Source organism: Candoia aspera, chromosome 8 (assembly GCF_035149785.1).
Source record: "Candoia aspera isolate rCanAsp1 chromosome 8, rCanAsp1.hap2, whole genome shotgun sequence".
Lineage (NCBI taxonomy): Eukaryota > Metazoa > Chordata > Lepidosauria > Squamata > Boidae > Candoia > Candoia aspera.
The window spans coordinates 31,713,872-31,729,720 of NC_086160.1; the positions used below are offsets into that span (position 1 = coordinate 31,713,872).

Genomic DNA, 15,849 nt, shown 5'->3' on the forward strand with positions numbered 1-15,849 from the left:
ACATGTCTCAAGTTACAAATCTCCCACTGGAAGTCCACTGGATGGCTGGAAGCAGCCAGAAGACTGCAAAACAGCATTTTGTGATTGACTGGTAAACTAGCAGCTGGGAGGCAGGGATTGCCATAATTTCCTAAACCATGTTGAAGCCTTAAATGGACTCAAAAGCTGCCTACCCCATTTCTAAAACACCAATGTTTTTCTTTTTAATTATTATTAAGGAGATGGTCCTTGCAACAAAGAAATGCAGAATCTCTTGATGGTTTTCATTATTTTGGGAAGGTATTAATTTGTTAATTTGGCTTTTTTCCCCTAAATATATATAGATATTTCTCTTTTATTTTTAAATTATATTGTTGGATTTAAAGACTTTCACCTGTTTACTGTTTACTGTTACATTTTTCAAAGTTTGAAGGATTACAAAAGAATTACCCACTTCATTTAATTTGCGGAGCTGAGCTTTGATCTATCTGTTTTCCTGTGAGAAATGGCTTTGTTTACCTTTTTCCACAGCCACTTTCTTTCTGAAAGACAGCCTTTTGTCTAATATCCTAAGGCACTAGAGGGTGTAATAACTTTCCGTGGAGGGATATGGAAGATTTTAAAGATATTTTTAAGGAGTTGTACCTCAAGGTTACTTATGCTTTAGATCATCTCTTAGAAAGTTATTTGGAAAATAATGTCCTGGTCTCAAAGAAAAAAATGAGGAGTAACGGCCCAAAGCCAAAAAGTGAAGGGAAGAAGATTCACCTCTGGAATGCTAATTTTGAAGAAGGGAAAGCTTTGAGTGTAAAAGCAATGGAAATGGCTACATTCTTGGAATATTGAGTTCAAAGATAAGATTTAAGCCTCAAGGGACAGAAGGTCCTTGAAGATGAGTTGGACTTTACAAGGCAGGTCAAGGATTGCAAGGAGAAAGCCTTGTGTGATATATATATAAATGCCTTAGTTTACTTTGAAGTGGGTTAACTGTTTAATTGTGTTTATTAGGATGGTCTTTTAAAGATTTAGACAGATGTTTTTGCTTTTGGGATAATGAATTTATCTTGGGTAAAAGGATATTAATAAGGTTATTGTTTAAATATGTAATGGTGGAGATAGAATGTTTAACTATATAAATTCTTTGGTTAGGAATAAAATTGTAATGAAGAAGGATAATATGTTTAACTATATAAATGTTTTGGTTAGGAGTAAAGTTGTAACAAGGAAGGATAATATTTAATTATCTGCCTATTAAGGGGGGAATTTTTTTTATGTTATAATTTTATAGTGTGTGTGTGTGTGTGTATACACACACACACACACACATTTCAAGGGGAAAATAGTGTTTTAGAGGAAATGTTATATTGAGAATGGAAATGTTTTATAGAAATAATGCTCATTCCAGTTTGAACTAGAGCAGGAGATTGATATTGACTTATTTATATCTTTTGTTGTAGAAAGTTGGAAGTTAGTATGTATGTATTATGTAGTAAGTCTTTTTTGTATTTCCACTTTTTTCTCTTGTAGTATACTTTATTTCATTTCTTGTAGTTTTAATGCATTTTGTTGAAAAACCTAATAAAGCTTTATTAAAAAAAAAGATTTTATTCCACAAGATTTTATCAGATGCCTCAAAGAATGCATCAGAAAGGATAAACTGTAGATTTTCTTTGTTGGAGATAAAAGAATTTTTTCCATATAATTTGGTTTTGTCCATTGTTCATTCTTTTTGGAATAATATTTTAACGGAATGTGTTAAATATGTGAATACTGTTTTGAACTGTGTTCCAAACTGTGGAATTTTGGAACAGCTAAGATAATTATACTGAACTGGAAAAATACTACTACTTTGGACATCAAGGACTGAGTTGAAAAAATGTGTAGCATCAATTTTTAAAAAGGCATTTTTTTCTACTAATCCAAAAATGGTAAGTTTCTGTTTGGCATAATTACATAATATTTTACAAAAATATACAAATCTTCACATGTAATTTGATATATTGTTATTAAATATCTATGTGATATATTTAGGTGATTGATATCAATTTAACATTTTAATTATTAGTGGGAATTGGTTTGTCTGTCTTTTTTTTCTTTTGTTTGTTTTGGTAATATAACTTAAGAATTAATTAGATTATCTGTTGGGCAAGTGTATATTACATTTTTTCAGTCTGCTTTGTTGATTGTTTTTTGTGCATTTTTTTATTTTTGGTAAAAAATACCCCAGAAGACGTTTAATCCTTGGGAGAAGAGCAATGACAAATCTCGATAAAATAGTTAAGAGCAGAGACATCACACTGACAACAAGGTCCGCATAGTTAAAGAAATGGTATTCCCAGTAGTAACATATGGCTGCGAGAGCTGAACCATAAGGAACGCTGAGAGAAGGAAGATAGATGCTTTGGAACTGTGGTGTTGGAGGAAAATTCTGAGAGTGCCTTGGACTGCAAGAAGACCAAACCAGTCCATCCTCCAGGAAATAAAGCCAGACTGCTCACTTGAGGGAATGATATTCAAGGCAAAACTGAAATACTTTGGCCACATCATGAGAAGACAGGACACCCTGGAGAACATGCTGATGCTAGGGAAAGTGGAAGGCAAAAGGAAGAGGGGCCAACCAAGGGCAAGATGGATGGATGATATTCTAGAGGTGACGGACTCATCCCTGGGGGAGCTGGGGGTGTTGACGACCGACAGGAAGCTCTGGCGTGGGCTGGTCCATGAAGTCACGAAGAGTTGGAAGCGACTAAACTAATAAACAACAAACCCCATGATTATATTTAAGAAGTAGCTTGAGTTCATGTTTGTAAGCATATCTGGGAGCAATTTTAGTGGAAAATGCTTAAGCGAATAATATACTTCGTTTACTTGAACAGAGTGCATATATTTATTAAATTTATATGGCTACCCATCTCATATACATGACTCTGGGCAGCTAAAAATTAAAACAAAATAAGAACAGAGTAGAAAATATGACCAATTTAAATATGACCAATTTAGTCCTAGTCCTATATCATGTTTTTGTTTTCTTTTCTGTCTTAATGTAATGTCACATCCGGTACACAGTGAAATTGTTTTGTGGGAATGGTTTTGCTAATGCTGATGCGCTAATCTTGAAACAGTAGAAATCTTAGCATTCTGGTTTTAAAATTGCTAGGAACGGCTAGAATATTGTCTGACTGTATATCCATTTAGAAAATAAACTAATGCTTTTATTCCTTTGACAATGTCCCATAAAAGGCTACTCTTAAAGTATTGCCTTGCCTTCCTTTTGATTGCACTGACAGCTTTTTAAAATTGCAGGAAAACTAGTGCTTTTTCAGATAGACTACCAAACATTCCTTGTGACTTCAAATATTTACCTGCGTTTCTCCTACACATGTTCATTTCTGCAACCTGTTTCCATGTATTGATGGTGGGATCATAAACTTCAACACTTTTTCTAACTAAAGGGCCATCATGTCCTCCCACTGCATACATTAAATTATTTAAAACCCCAACACCTGCAAAGAGAAAATAAAAGATTCAGATATCAGAGAAAAAAGGGTACTCTTTTCTCAAATACCATCAAATTTAACAAAATTTAATGAATAGGAGAGAAAAGAGAATCACATCAAGGTTTTAGTTGCTAAAAAGTTACTGAAATCATGACACAAAGTAATGAATATATTTACAGCATGGGAACATCATTTGTGCTCCCTCTTCCAAGCTCTAAATATAAAAATCTAAAAATTGCTGCTATACTGGGATTTTTAATGTGAAATAAAGGGAGAATTATTAAATATATAGATCAGAAGGAGTCTGGTAGTACCTTCTCAGTCTAAGAAATTTTGTTAAAAGGCATAAGCTTTTGTGACCTACAGCTCACTTCTTCAGATGCATGGAGTTGCTAGATTGATGTAGGATTTAAATTGGGATGACACAGACTTCATCCCTTTTAACAGAAAAATGCACTGAACATGAACCCTTTGGAATGCAGGGGGCTATGACCCTCATCCCTGAGCTGATGTTACTGAGTCACAAATCACATTCAGAAAAAAAAAGGGGGGGGGTTCTTCCACATTTAGTGGTTAAGGCCACATAACACTGATGACCAATGCAGATATCTTGGTTGGAGGCAGAAGGCCATTAAATAGCATCAAGGGAGATAAACAGCAAAGAGCCTCTGGGCAGGGATCTTTGCAAAGTCTGAAGCATTACAGAGGTGTTTGGACTAGAAAGCTGGAGGTGAGGATTGTGCATGCAGTTTTCTAGAGGGTCAGGCTGGGGCTCACCCCCAAAGCCTGAAGAAGCAAACCTTAGAAAGAGGTTTCTTTCTTCGATGTTCCTTTGTGGAATTATAACAATCAGCAGGGAAGAATGGCTGTCCCTCAAATGTTATCTAGATCTTCAGGCAGAAGATGGAGAGAAGAGTGAAGAAAGCAAGAAATCAGCCATCAGAGAGAAAAGCTGTGAGCAGATAATTAAAAAAGGACACTTGGCAGAATGAGCTGTAATTGCACATTGGCAGCAGTGCCATAACCTTCCCCAAAGAAACTGTGTCTGAACAATTGGGATAGAAGGGGAAAAAAAAACATTTGTGTGTTAAAAAACAGTCATTGCTAGACATGGAGCTGACAACCTCAAAACAAGGAGAGAAATGCATTCCTGCATCAGATGCCTAACTTGTTTGTTAATGCAGTTGTTATTTAGAAAGAAACATGTCAAGGCACATCTAAATGGCCCAATTTATTAATTTAATTATTTATTGGTGATTTGCAATTATCTTTTTTATTTCACTGGAATCAGAATTGTCTTAATTGCGAGGGAGTGATTACTTCATTCCAGTACTCTAGCATGATTATGTATGAATATGTACTCATGAATATATACATTATGTTTCTGTGTATTGTTGTGGCTTGGACTGGTTGGCACAAGGAACAAAGCAAATGTCAAAGATGTGTTAGGCAATCCATACGCCTTTTAATAAGATTTCTTATTAAAGTCTCAAAATATGCTACCAGACTTTTGATCTCTGACTACCAGAGACTAACATAGCTCTCCTCCTGCAATAAATACCTAGATGTAATAATATGAATTGTATTTACATAATTTAAAATAAAATCCATTTTAAAAAGTTCACCTTAGTTTTTAGCCTGGGCTTACCCATAGCCCGGCACTTCAAAAGTCAAATTTCTTCAGCTGGTAAATGCTAAACTGAAGAGTGCTTTGGCTATTTAAACTATATTTAACTCATCTATAATATGTAAATGTGCAGTGTGGCTTGCTAAAGGCCATTTAGTAAGTTCCATGACAGAACTTACTAAAGAGCCAGTTTGGTGTAGTTGTTAAGGCATCAGGCCAGAAACTGGGAGACCTGAATTCTAGTCCCACCCTAGGCAAAAAGCCAGCTGGGTGACCTTGGGCCAGTCACTCTCTCTCTAGTTTGCAGGCAGTGGCAAACCACTTCCAACAAAAACCTTCCCAAGAAAACTGCAGGGACTTGTCCAGGCAGTCTCCAGGAGTCAAAACTGACTCCAAGGCATGGGGGGAGGGGGGGAATACATTTTCTACCATAAATGTCATTTAAATTCTGATTGCTCACCTGCTCCACTACGCCTCGTGCTCATCTCTGCAACATAGGTCCATTCATTTGAATTATAGTTATAGCATTCCACTGTGCTAAGGCACTGACGCGATGCACCATCATAGCCACCAACTGAATACAGCATACCTAGAAATAGGTTTAGGAGATCAGTGTGCATATGTGCAGACACTATATATCTATACACACACACGCACACACACACAGTGATCATCTATCCTCTCTCTAGATAGCACATTTAAAATAGCAATATTTGTATAGGAAGATTATTTGCATGGTTGATTTTAATAAAAAACCAGATTTCCCTTGTAAAATACCTAAGCAAATCAGCAACAAAACTGGATTCCTATAGCATACCACAGGAGTACTGTAAAAACTATTTACAGTTCTAATAGCATTCATAATGCTATAGACAGTTTTAGTTTTCATACAAGCTTTACAGCTTTCATCATCTAGATTAAACTGATGTACCATCCATTCCACACCATAGGAGCAGTGGAACCTAGTAAAAGGTTTAAGGCATAGAAACCAAGTTATTTACTTATATATTTACTTCAGGTGGTTTAATACTGCTTCAGTTGAAGGAATCTGTGGCTTACAAAAGCTATATATGCAACAGTGCCAACAAAATAAATATCCATATAATATTTAGTCATTCATTCAATTTAGCCACCCATCTCACATTTGTGACTCTGGATGGCTTACAATTAAAACATAAAGAGTACCACCACCCCCCAAATTAAAGCAACCATGCAAACAATACAAAATGTTAAAAAACCAAAGACAATTAAAAACCATACACTACAGTCACCAGGAGAGCACAGACATTCAAGAACAGTACAACCAGTTTATGGGCTCCACATCACTCTCTGATCCCCAGGCCAGATGGCAAAACTAGGTCTTCAGACTCTTCCAGAAGGCCATCAGGGTCAGGGCCAGCGTGACCTCAGGAGGAATGATGCTTGATAGGGCGGGTGTAGCAGCAAAATGAACAAACATCAACTACAACAATAATAAACAAAGCCAATGCACATCCCAGGTACATACTTGATGACTCAATCCCTGAATGCTCTTCCAACAACCAGGTCTTTACAAGCTTCCCAATGTTAAAAGGAAGGATGCAGATCTTATCCTCAGCTCTGATAGGATTAGTGGCTGAAGAACAAGTCTAAAGCCAGGCTTACAAAAACCTAAAGCCAGGCTCCTAATTAGTTGCCTCCTAATCCTATCCTGCCTGAGCCCATTGGACCAATGACTATCTGTGTGCACCACGTACTGAAACACCTTGGGCAGGTACATACCACAGGAAGCAAGCCATTCTGCAGATATCCAAATCCAAGGTCATGAAGAATTTTATAGATTATTACCACTTTGAATTGCAACAGGAAACACTGGCCCAGCCAACATTCACCCTCGGCCTGGCTTTAGGTTTTGTTCTGGTCTCACACACTTCATGAAGTGCGTGATCCCAGCATGCCTGCCTGAAAGACTGGGGATTCTCCATAATTGATTTGTAGAACAGAAGAAAAAGTTTACTGATATTTCATAACATGACCAAGAGAAAATACATAATTACACTCCTTTAGAGAAGAACAAAATCATCCAGACTTGTTCTTCAGCCACTTTCTATAACCAGGCAATGGCAGAACTATGAAACAACTGAAGTTGCTCTGCCGTATTTGAATGAGATAGTTAACAAGGAGAACGTAAGGCTCCATCTTTCCATCAGCTTAGACTTCAGAAATTATTTATCAGAGTAAAGAAAGATGACCATTCTTAAAAGCAATTTATCCTGCTTCAGTCTAGGGGCAAAAAGAGGCATAGAAGAAGTTCTGAGATCTTGAAAACAGTTCCAGCAACCAAACAGCTGAAAATTATTGACATTCTATAGCCAGAATTTTCTACAAAGTAATTACTAGGCCTACTACAAACAGATTAAAAATTTCAATAAGAGAGACAAATTGACTCCTTAAACTACATATCCCTACATACAGAGAAAGAAAAGCAAGTTGGGGAGGAAAACCTTCAAGATAATACAACTAGTGGTAAGCCATACAGGTAATCCTCATTTAGTGACCACAACTGGGGCTGACAACTTGGTCATTAAGCAAAGTGGTCACTAAGCAAAACTGCAACTGTGCTTACGATCTTACTGCGCTTTCCTTTGCTTTACAGACCTGTGAAGGTTGTAAAAGTGAGGATTGATCATAAAGTTACTTTTTCATCACCATAATTGTGAATGGTTGCTAAATGAGGCAGTCACTAAATGAGAACTACCTGTATGTTTATATTAAAGGTAATATGTCTCAGACTGTAATGACTTAGACAAGGCAAAAAAAGAAAGACAACTGCATACTTTACCCACCACTGTGGCCAATTAAAAAGAATTCAGGATCTCAAAGAGAAGATATGGATACAGAAAGTAACCTTGCCTAATTAACCTCACTGAGAACAGAGTTGCTACAAGATTCTTTCCACCTAATTAAGGATAATAGGGAATCTGGGAACCAAGCCATGGTACCCCAAATAACTCCTACCTCTACTGAGCTGATGGCTATCACTTTTATATGTCATGTTGGGGACCTATGTACTCCAGAGAGTTAAGATCAGTTTAACCCCATCTGAAAATTCCTCACAAAAGGCAGAGACTCCTAACATAAAAAGAAATTTCACCACAAAAGCCTGCTCCCCAGCTTGAGCAAAGCATTTATAATCAGATGATAAGGCATGACTTCTTAATTAAATCAGCCTCACATCATAGGTTTTCAAATGACTTTATTGAAGACCTTCTGGGAAAAATTAACCAACTACATCAACTCGAATCTTCTTATCAAAATGTTTGTCTTAAAGACCCTGATTAAACAGTAGCACCCAAAGGGTACCTCCAGCGTCAGCCATGATAGACAAGGTAAGCAACTACACTCAGACACAAACTTCTTCACTGATCTAGAGGACACTATTTTTAGTTTACCAACTATAACCACAGGCAAGGTTTGTTTGTCACAGGTTAATTAAGACAATTACACCTGGTACAGACTCCAGGGTGGAGTCTTCCACAGCTGATCAGCTAGTTGGGTGTAATTCATTTAAGAAATCGAATCAAAGGATTGACTACAAATGTGAAGTGAGGCAAAGTTAAGGCCTACTCATGCAATGTAGAGGTACTGAAAAGCCAATCAAATATAAGGGAGTACTTAAAGCAATAATTAGAGAAAAACCCATTGCTAATTTTTTACAAGAACCACATGGTTGGGGCATAAATAAAAAGGACAAAATTTCCCATCAAACAATTGGTCAGCAATTTAGATGATCTCCTAGGGCTAGGGGAGTCACTTTAATTTTAATACCTTCAACCTGCAAAATGTTGAAGTAAAGAAAGAGCTCAAGGGTTGGTTCATATTTGTGAAAAACATTCATAATAACAAGGCCTATATTTAGGCTTTCATTTATTGCCCTTATCAAAATCCACATTAAGTTTCTATATTCTCTTTTCTCTAAATTGTCAAAATTCAGTGATGGTTACATTGTTATAGGTGGGGACTTTAACTGTGTTGCAGAGGTCAAATTAGATAAAAGATATGGTTGAAAATATATCCTGCAAACAAAGACATAAAATAATGAATTAAGCATTTTACTCAATTTTCCCTAATTGATATCTGGAGAAAAAACAATCCAACAGCTCGAGAAAACCAAGATGGCAACTGCAAGCAGACACCGTTTGCCACTCTGGGGGAGGGGGTGAGTTTGAGATCGCCCGAACTGCAGCCGCAGCCTCCGTTTGCGGTTTGAGGTTTTTATGGGGGCTGAAGACAACAATCCAAGCCCAAATTGGGAGTTGGTGAAATCCCCCCCTGGACAGAGTGGTAGGAAGCGGTGGGCCCTGTTACAACGGCCTCTTATCGGAGCCAGAGCGGGATCGTTCCTCCCTCCCCTCCTGTCCTTGCCTCTACCGGAGCCCCTGGTTGAAGCGGGGGAGGTAGTGTTCCCACAGCAAGGCCTTGTGGCTTTGAGTCTCTGGGGTGCCTGGTGGCGGGCAAAGCAGCAAGCAGCCTGGCGGCTGGCAGAAAGGCATTTGGGCAACTGGCAACTGGGCAGCTGGCAGCGGGCAACCGGGCAGCTGGCAAGCAGCAAACCTGGGATGCTAGCCAAGCCTTTGCAGGGCGGCAGAACCGGGCGGTGCGGTGGACTCTGGTGGCCAGAAGAATCTGGCAGCGGTAGATCAACCAGCTGGCCGGGGGTGTAAATGATTTTACTTTCTAGAATAAGCCAAGAAAATACTGTCAGAACAGCAACACAAGAAAGGATGGAAGAAAGGGATGGAAAACAAGAGTAGAACACTGAAGAGAGCATTCCTGGGCCTACTGTTCAGAATGGAGTTGCACTCTGCCTTCATAAAATTCTTAATGTCCTTTAAAAGGTATGTTTTCTTTGAACAGGCAGGGATTTAGGATTAAATGTGTTAAAAGTTGAGTTGTAAAGACAGCATACTCAACTTAGGCTAAGAGATCTTACCACCAACTACACCTACTCCAACACTACTTCTCCTTGTATTCATTGGAGCTACATGAAACCATTCATTAGTCTTCATATTATAGGCTTCTACTGAGGATAAACCTGTAATAAAGCACAAAGAAACCTAATCAAAATGAAGTATTACTGAATCTAGTTTTTTTTTTCCAGTAAGCAATAAGTATAATATACTTACCCTTATTCATAAAGACATATCATTTTGCCACCAACAGAGATAACTACAAGATTATATTGGTGATATTAGCCAGCTAAAATACTCTGCACAAATAAAATCTGCTTGGGGCACATTTTTCTTCCCCCTGATGACTTCATAGGCATATCCATGCAACAATACTGAACTGATTTACCACTGCCTTTTTCTAGGATTATTTTTTGACTTCCCAATTTAGCCTGTAGCCCTGGAATTCCCCCAATGGTCTCCCATCCAAGCTTCAACCCTGGCCCTGCTTAGCTTTGAAGCCCAGACTAAGTCAACTAGTGAGGCCACCTGCTGAAGCAGCTCACATAGAAAGTGTGTGCACGCATGCATGCCCCTCCCCTCCAATGCAGATTAGGCTCAGGTATGATTTTTCAGATGAAAATACAGAGGAGACAGATGAGAAACTGGATATACTATAGAAAATACTTTCAAAAGCTTTCTAAATATCATACTTCTAATGATTTACATTTAGCATTTCAGTAAGTAATCTATGTTTGATGATGGGGTCTTTCATTTTGAATTAAAAAAAAAAAGATGCCCAAATGTGTTTCTGGGAAAATAGGATAATGAGAATGATTGCAACAAAAACACTCCACAATCCAGATGCCTTGTACAAAGAATGGCTGTATGGTGATTTCACTGTAATAAGATTATATACCTGTACTCCCATCAAATCCTCCTACAGCATATAGAAGCCCATTTAATACAGCAGCGCCCAAAGTGCTTCTTCTGTCTTGCATGTTAGCAACACTTGTCCACTGGTCTTTTACTGGATCATAAGAATCCACAGTACGAACCCTCAAGGAGCCATTGAAGCCACCAACAGCAAAGACAAGACCATTCATGTATACAACTCCTGGAAAAAAAGAAGTGGTCCACCTCATCATCTGTTCTAAGATGTTGATGTCTATAAATTATCTTCTGAAAACCTCACATTAGGAGGCACTTTTCATAAATTATGAACGCCAGACCATTTTTTAAAAAAGAAAATCATTGGCATAGATTTAAGCTTGCATGCAGGGAACATAAATTTAAAATGACTAGGTACCTGCCCTGCATCTTCTGGAAGGCAGCTCAGCAACTTGGTGCCAACGTTCTTCTTTAAAATCGTAACACTCCACACTGCGGATAGCTTTTGGTGCTTGTCCTCCTACCACTACCATCAGCTTTAACAGAAGCAATGTTCAAAAAATCAGATTCTCATTAAATGGAAAAAAATATTGAACAGCCACTGACAATGTACAACAAAAAAGGCTATCTACAGTACTATTCCATTTCTTGGAATGGCATACCCACAGTAAAATGAGCAAGTATTCAAAAGGTCCAAGGAAAGCCTTGCAGATATGAATGTGCTGCAGTCCTACTTGATTTGGCCCTGAAAAAGGGTAAAAAGTAGAAGGAAAAATTCCTCCTGTGCTTCCTTATCTTTTGAGACCATTTTGTTGGAAAAGATATTTGGAGACTAAGTTCTACCCAGAGAATTCCCACTAATGAAAAACTTAAAGGATATCTTATTTATTTATATCTATTTATATTTCAAATTTAGTCACCACCGATCTCACTCAAAGAGCAACTCTGGGCGGTTTACAATAAAGCCAAAACAGACATTAAAATACAATAAAAGCAATGTTCTTAAATGAAGAATATATAATCCAAGATATAGATGTTAAAAAGTTCTTAATTTAATTTATGGGAGCAGCTTCAGGGTGCTAATCATCCCCAGGATATCTTCCTTTTCCTATATAGTAGTCATCTTAGTTAAAAGATGGATTTCTTTATGAATTATAACTATTATTTGAGTCTGTCTGATGCCCCATAATGGCTTCCAAATTTTCTTAAACAAAACGGAAAGCCCTACTTTGATAAGAATGGAGACACACTCAACATTTTGTATGCAGCTGGATACTGACAATACCACTCTGGCTGCTTTATTGATTTCACTAGAAAGGTTTAAGTAGAGGCTAAACTAGTGTTTCTCAACCTTGGCAGCTTGAAGATGTGTGGACTTCAACTCCCAGAATTCCCCAGGCTGGGGACTTCTGGGAGTTGAAGTCCACACATCTTCAAGCTGCCAAGGTTGAGAAACACTGGGCTAGACTGTTGGATATGCTTTAATTGAATGCTACACTGAACAGGAAATTAGACTTAATGACACAAATGGCCTCTTCCAACTCTATGACTCTGTATTTTATTTCAATTATTCCTTGGAAAATATAAATATATAAAAAGACCCCATGACTTAAATCACATACCACACCTCCATGACTTTTTTCATACAACCCAAGGCAATACAAAAAGAAAGCACATGTGAGTAATAGGCTTACTTTTGGAAGACAGGCAGGGGTTCTCAACTTTGTTCGTGTGGTCTTCATCAGAGCTCTTTGCTCAAGTGGTAACAAATGGTACTTCATTGCTTCAATTAGGTAATCTTTACAGGCACTGCTGTTTTTAACAAGTATCTCTTCTTCAACTCTCTGTGAATTAGACATATTGATACAGTCTTAGCAAGAAAGAACACACTAATTTGCATGAAGTTTTCATTTAATTATTAGTCTTGCATTGTTTTTTTCAAACAATTGTTTTTCCAACAATTATTGCCAGATGAAAACAAGTCAGTTCAAAACTAGAGGTAATGACAACCTAGTAGCCAGGATATAGAAACCACACCCAAACATGTGAACTATGATGATAAACTATATATCTATTTTTATTTGAGAAGTACTCCTTGAAATATTCTCCTATAAGAATATTATAGAATTATTTATTGATATAGATCAGTGTTTCTCAACCTGGGCGATTTCTAGATATGCAGACTTCAGTTTCCAGAATTCTGGCATTGAGAGATCATGGAATTCTGAAACTTGTAGTTTGTGTATCTGAAGTTGCCCAGATTGGGGAACTCTGATTCAGACTTCGTTTTCATAGTCATCTAATTTAGCCTTCTCATGCATGATGCCCTCAGTTCATATAATCCTCAAACCTACAAACCCAGTATGATTGTGAAAGTTGGTCCAGCACTTCTAGATAACACCAGTTTGGGGAATTTTATTATGTTTACCCAATTACACCAGTATTTATCTTGCAATATAACAGGAAAACAAAAGACCAAGAATGAAATGCTTCTTGTTAATTACCTGGACCAAATATTCCTTTGAGAGCAAAGGTAATCGAACATGTTCCATCAGACGTGCCATGAGTTCTTGCCTCACATCTTTGTCATAGTTAACCCAAGCTATCACTGCTTCAAAAACCTTGCATAAAATAAAGACATATTATGAGTTCTGCATATGGTTTGCTTGACAGATACATATAGAACTCTATTATTCTGCCCATTTTAGAATTTAGATAGAGAGGGAAACATTTCCAACAGGAGTTAGTACAGACACAGTAAGAGGCAGCTAGAACTGCCTCATCTATTTCTCCATTCTCTCCACCCTTTCATCTCTTAGCACTGAGGACATACAGCTCATATAAAGTTTTAACACATCTAGACAGATTAATGTGTTTTTAAAGGGAACAATAACTTGCTAATACTGGCATTACAAAAAATGACATATCTAATTGCCCTTCCCCCTAAGCATTCTTCTTTTTCTGGCTCTCCTCTAAGCAAGAGAGAGGTCTCCTCCGCTATCTCCAACTACTAATAAGCCAGCTGAAGGTTTTAAGGACAATGTCCATATGCTCAAGGAAAAACAATTATAAAAAAAAAATGGGTTCTTGGAATTTCACTTGACTGATAGTAAAAAGCAAAATGTCCTTCAGCTGTGGCTAAGAAGAAGGCAAAGTATCCTGCAATGACTAGAAAAATCTACCTCCCTGTTCTGAAAAATAATTTACAAAGATGGTATGTTAAGGTATATGTATATTCCCTCATTCTGTTAGCTCTCATTACTGGGTTTTAGTATTAGAAAGAAAACTCAAGATATGTTTTGTAGAACTTGTATTTCAGTTCATACTCAGACCCATATTATCTTGCCCTATGTGACCATGTGTATCTAATACCAGCTCTGCATACTGTTTTTTTCTTTTTTATGTAAATTTTATTTATCCATACATTTATCCATACCAAAGCTATGTTGTTGTGATTTATTTATTTAAATTTGTTGGCCACCCAACTCCAGTGAAATTATGTTGAAATAACTCCACTGGCTAACAGTCTACTTCCAAGCCCAGTTCAAACTGCTGGTGCTTATAAAGCTCTAAATTATTTTAAATCTTTGGGAAAATGGCATAGCATTATGGACTGATGCAATGCTATGATGAAAACACTTTTTCAGGTGCTCCTACAAGGAGTCCTTGCTTAATGACCATTCATTCAGCGACCGTTTGAAATTACTATGGCACTGAAAAAATGGACATACAACTGGTGCCTGAAGCTGTTGTAGCACCCCTGCAGTCACATGATCAACCCACCTATCTCCCCCCCCACACCTATGACTTTTTGGGCCCCTGTCGCCCTGCACTCCACTGCACCAGCAGACCTTGTTGTCTTCTAGCTCCCACTGCTGACAGATGGGGGGGAGATAGGTGGGTGGGGGAAGTTGCAGCATCACTGTGGTTGTAAGTGCAGGCAGGCTGCCAAGCGCCCAAATTTTGATCACATGACCGTAGCACCTTGCAATGGCCATATCTTCAGGCACTGGTCATAAGTCCATTTTCAGCACTGTTGTAATTTCGAACAGTCGCTGAACAAATGGTTGTTAATCTTCAAAAACTCAATGAATGGCAGAAGTAAGTATATTTATTTATTTATTTTCTATCCTGCCTTTATTATTATTTTTATAAATAACTCAAGGCAGTGAACATACCAAGTACTCCTTCCTCCTCCTATTTTCCCCACAACAACAACCCTGTGACGTGAGTTGGGCTTAGAGGGAGTGACTGGCCCAAGGTCACCCAGCTGGCTTTCATGCCTAAGACGGGACTAGAACTCTCAGTCTCCTGGTTTCTAGCCTGTTGCCTTAACCATTAGACCAAACTAACTCTCTATTCCTCAACTCTCCCCATTTTTCATAAGAATCAAGTAGCTAATCAATAACTATTTTCATTGATGTTTTCATAACATTCATACTTTTTAAAAATGCATAATCAAAAAAACATTTGCCCTAATATCTAACACTGACATACATGGCATTTTAATCATGTGATATTTTAAAAATGGATATGATTTTGTTTTCAGTTTTTCTTTAAGGAATTTTCATTGGCTGGCTTGGATACACTTTGACTAATAAAATTTAACTAGATAGCAAACATATTTGGAAAAATAATCAGAGCCAAACTATATGTAGGCACACATACTGCCCAACAGGTATAATAGAGTCTAAAAGTAAAAATACTGGTGGGAAACCCTAGTTCCAGCTACTTCTTTGAGTTTCACAGATTTTTGGCAGCCACAATTGGGGCAAAAATATTTGAACAATAGACTGCAGTGAAAGGGAAAAAAGGTTCAAATATCTTTCTCCTATATATTCCCATCAAGGTATATTGTAAATGGATAAATATGTCATTATGGCCCTTCTAATCTGGTCCCATGATTTTAAAGGTGTGCAAAACTTTT

At 37.6% G+C, this 15,849-nt stretch overlaps 1 protein-coding gene across 7 annotated transcripts in view; it reads right to left on the reverse strand.

The window, feature by feature from the left end:
• The window catches only part of KLHL2 (kelch like family member 2), a 66,575-nt gene that overhangs the window by 8,563 nt on the left and 42,163 nt on the right, over positions 1-15,849 (reverse strand). For 3 of the 7 annotated variants that reach the window (XM_063310804.1, XM_063310802.1, XM_063310808.1), the window contains 7 exons: positions 13,427-13,543; positions 12,617-12,766; positions 11,341-11,458; positions 10,951-11,148; positions 10,076-10,177; positions 5,564-5,692; positions 3,342-3,482 (listed from right to left, as the gene is read on the reverse strand). In XM_063310804.1, the coding sequence (XP_063166874.1) occupies positions 3,342-3,482; positions 5,564-5,692; positions 10,076-10,177; positions 10,951-11,148; positions 11,341-11,458; positions 12,617-12,766; positions 13,427-13,543 (955 nt within the window). Of the gene's footprint in view, positions 1-3,341; positions 3,483-5,563; positions 5,693-10,075; positions 10,178-10,950; positions 11,149-11,340; positions 11,459-12,616; positions 12,767-13,426; positions 13,544-15,849 lie in introns of those variants that run through there. The other 4 variants (XM_063310806.1, XM_063310803.1, XM_063310805.1 and 1 more) reach the window with 4 other exon arrangements.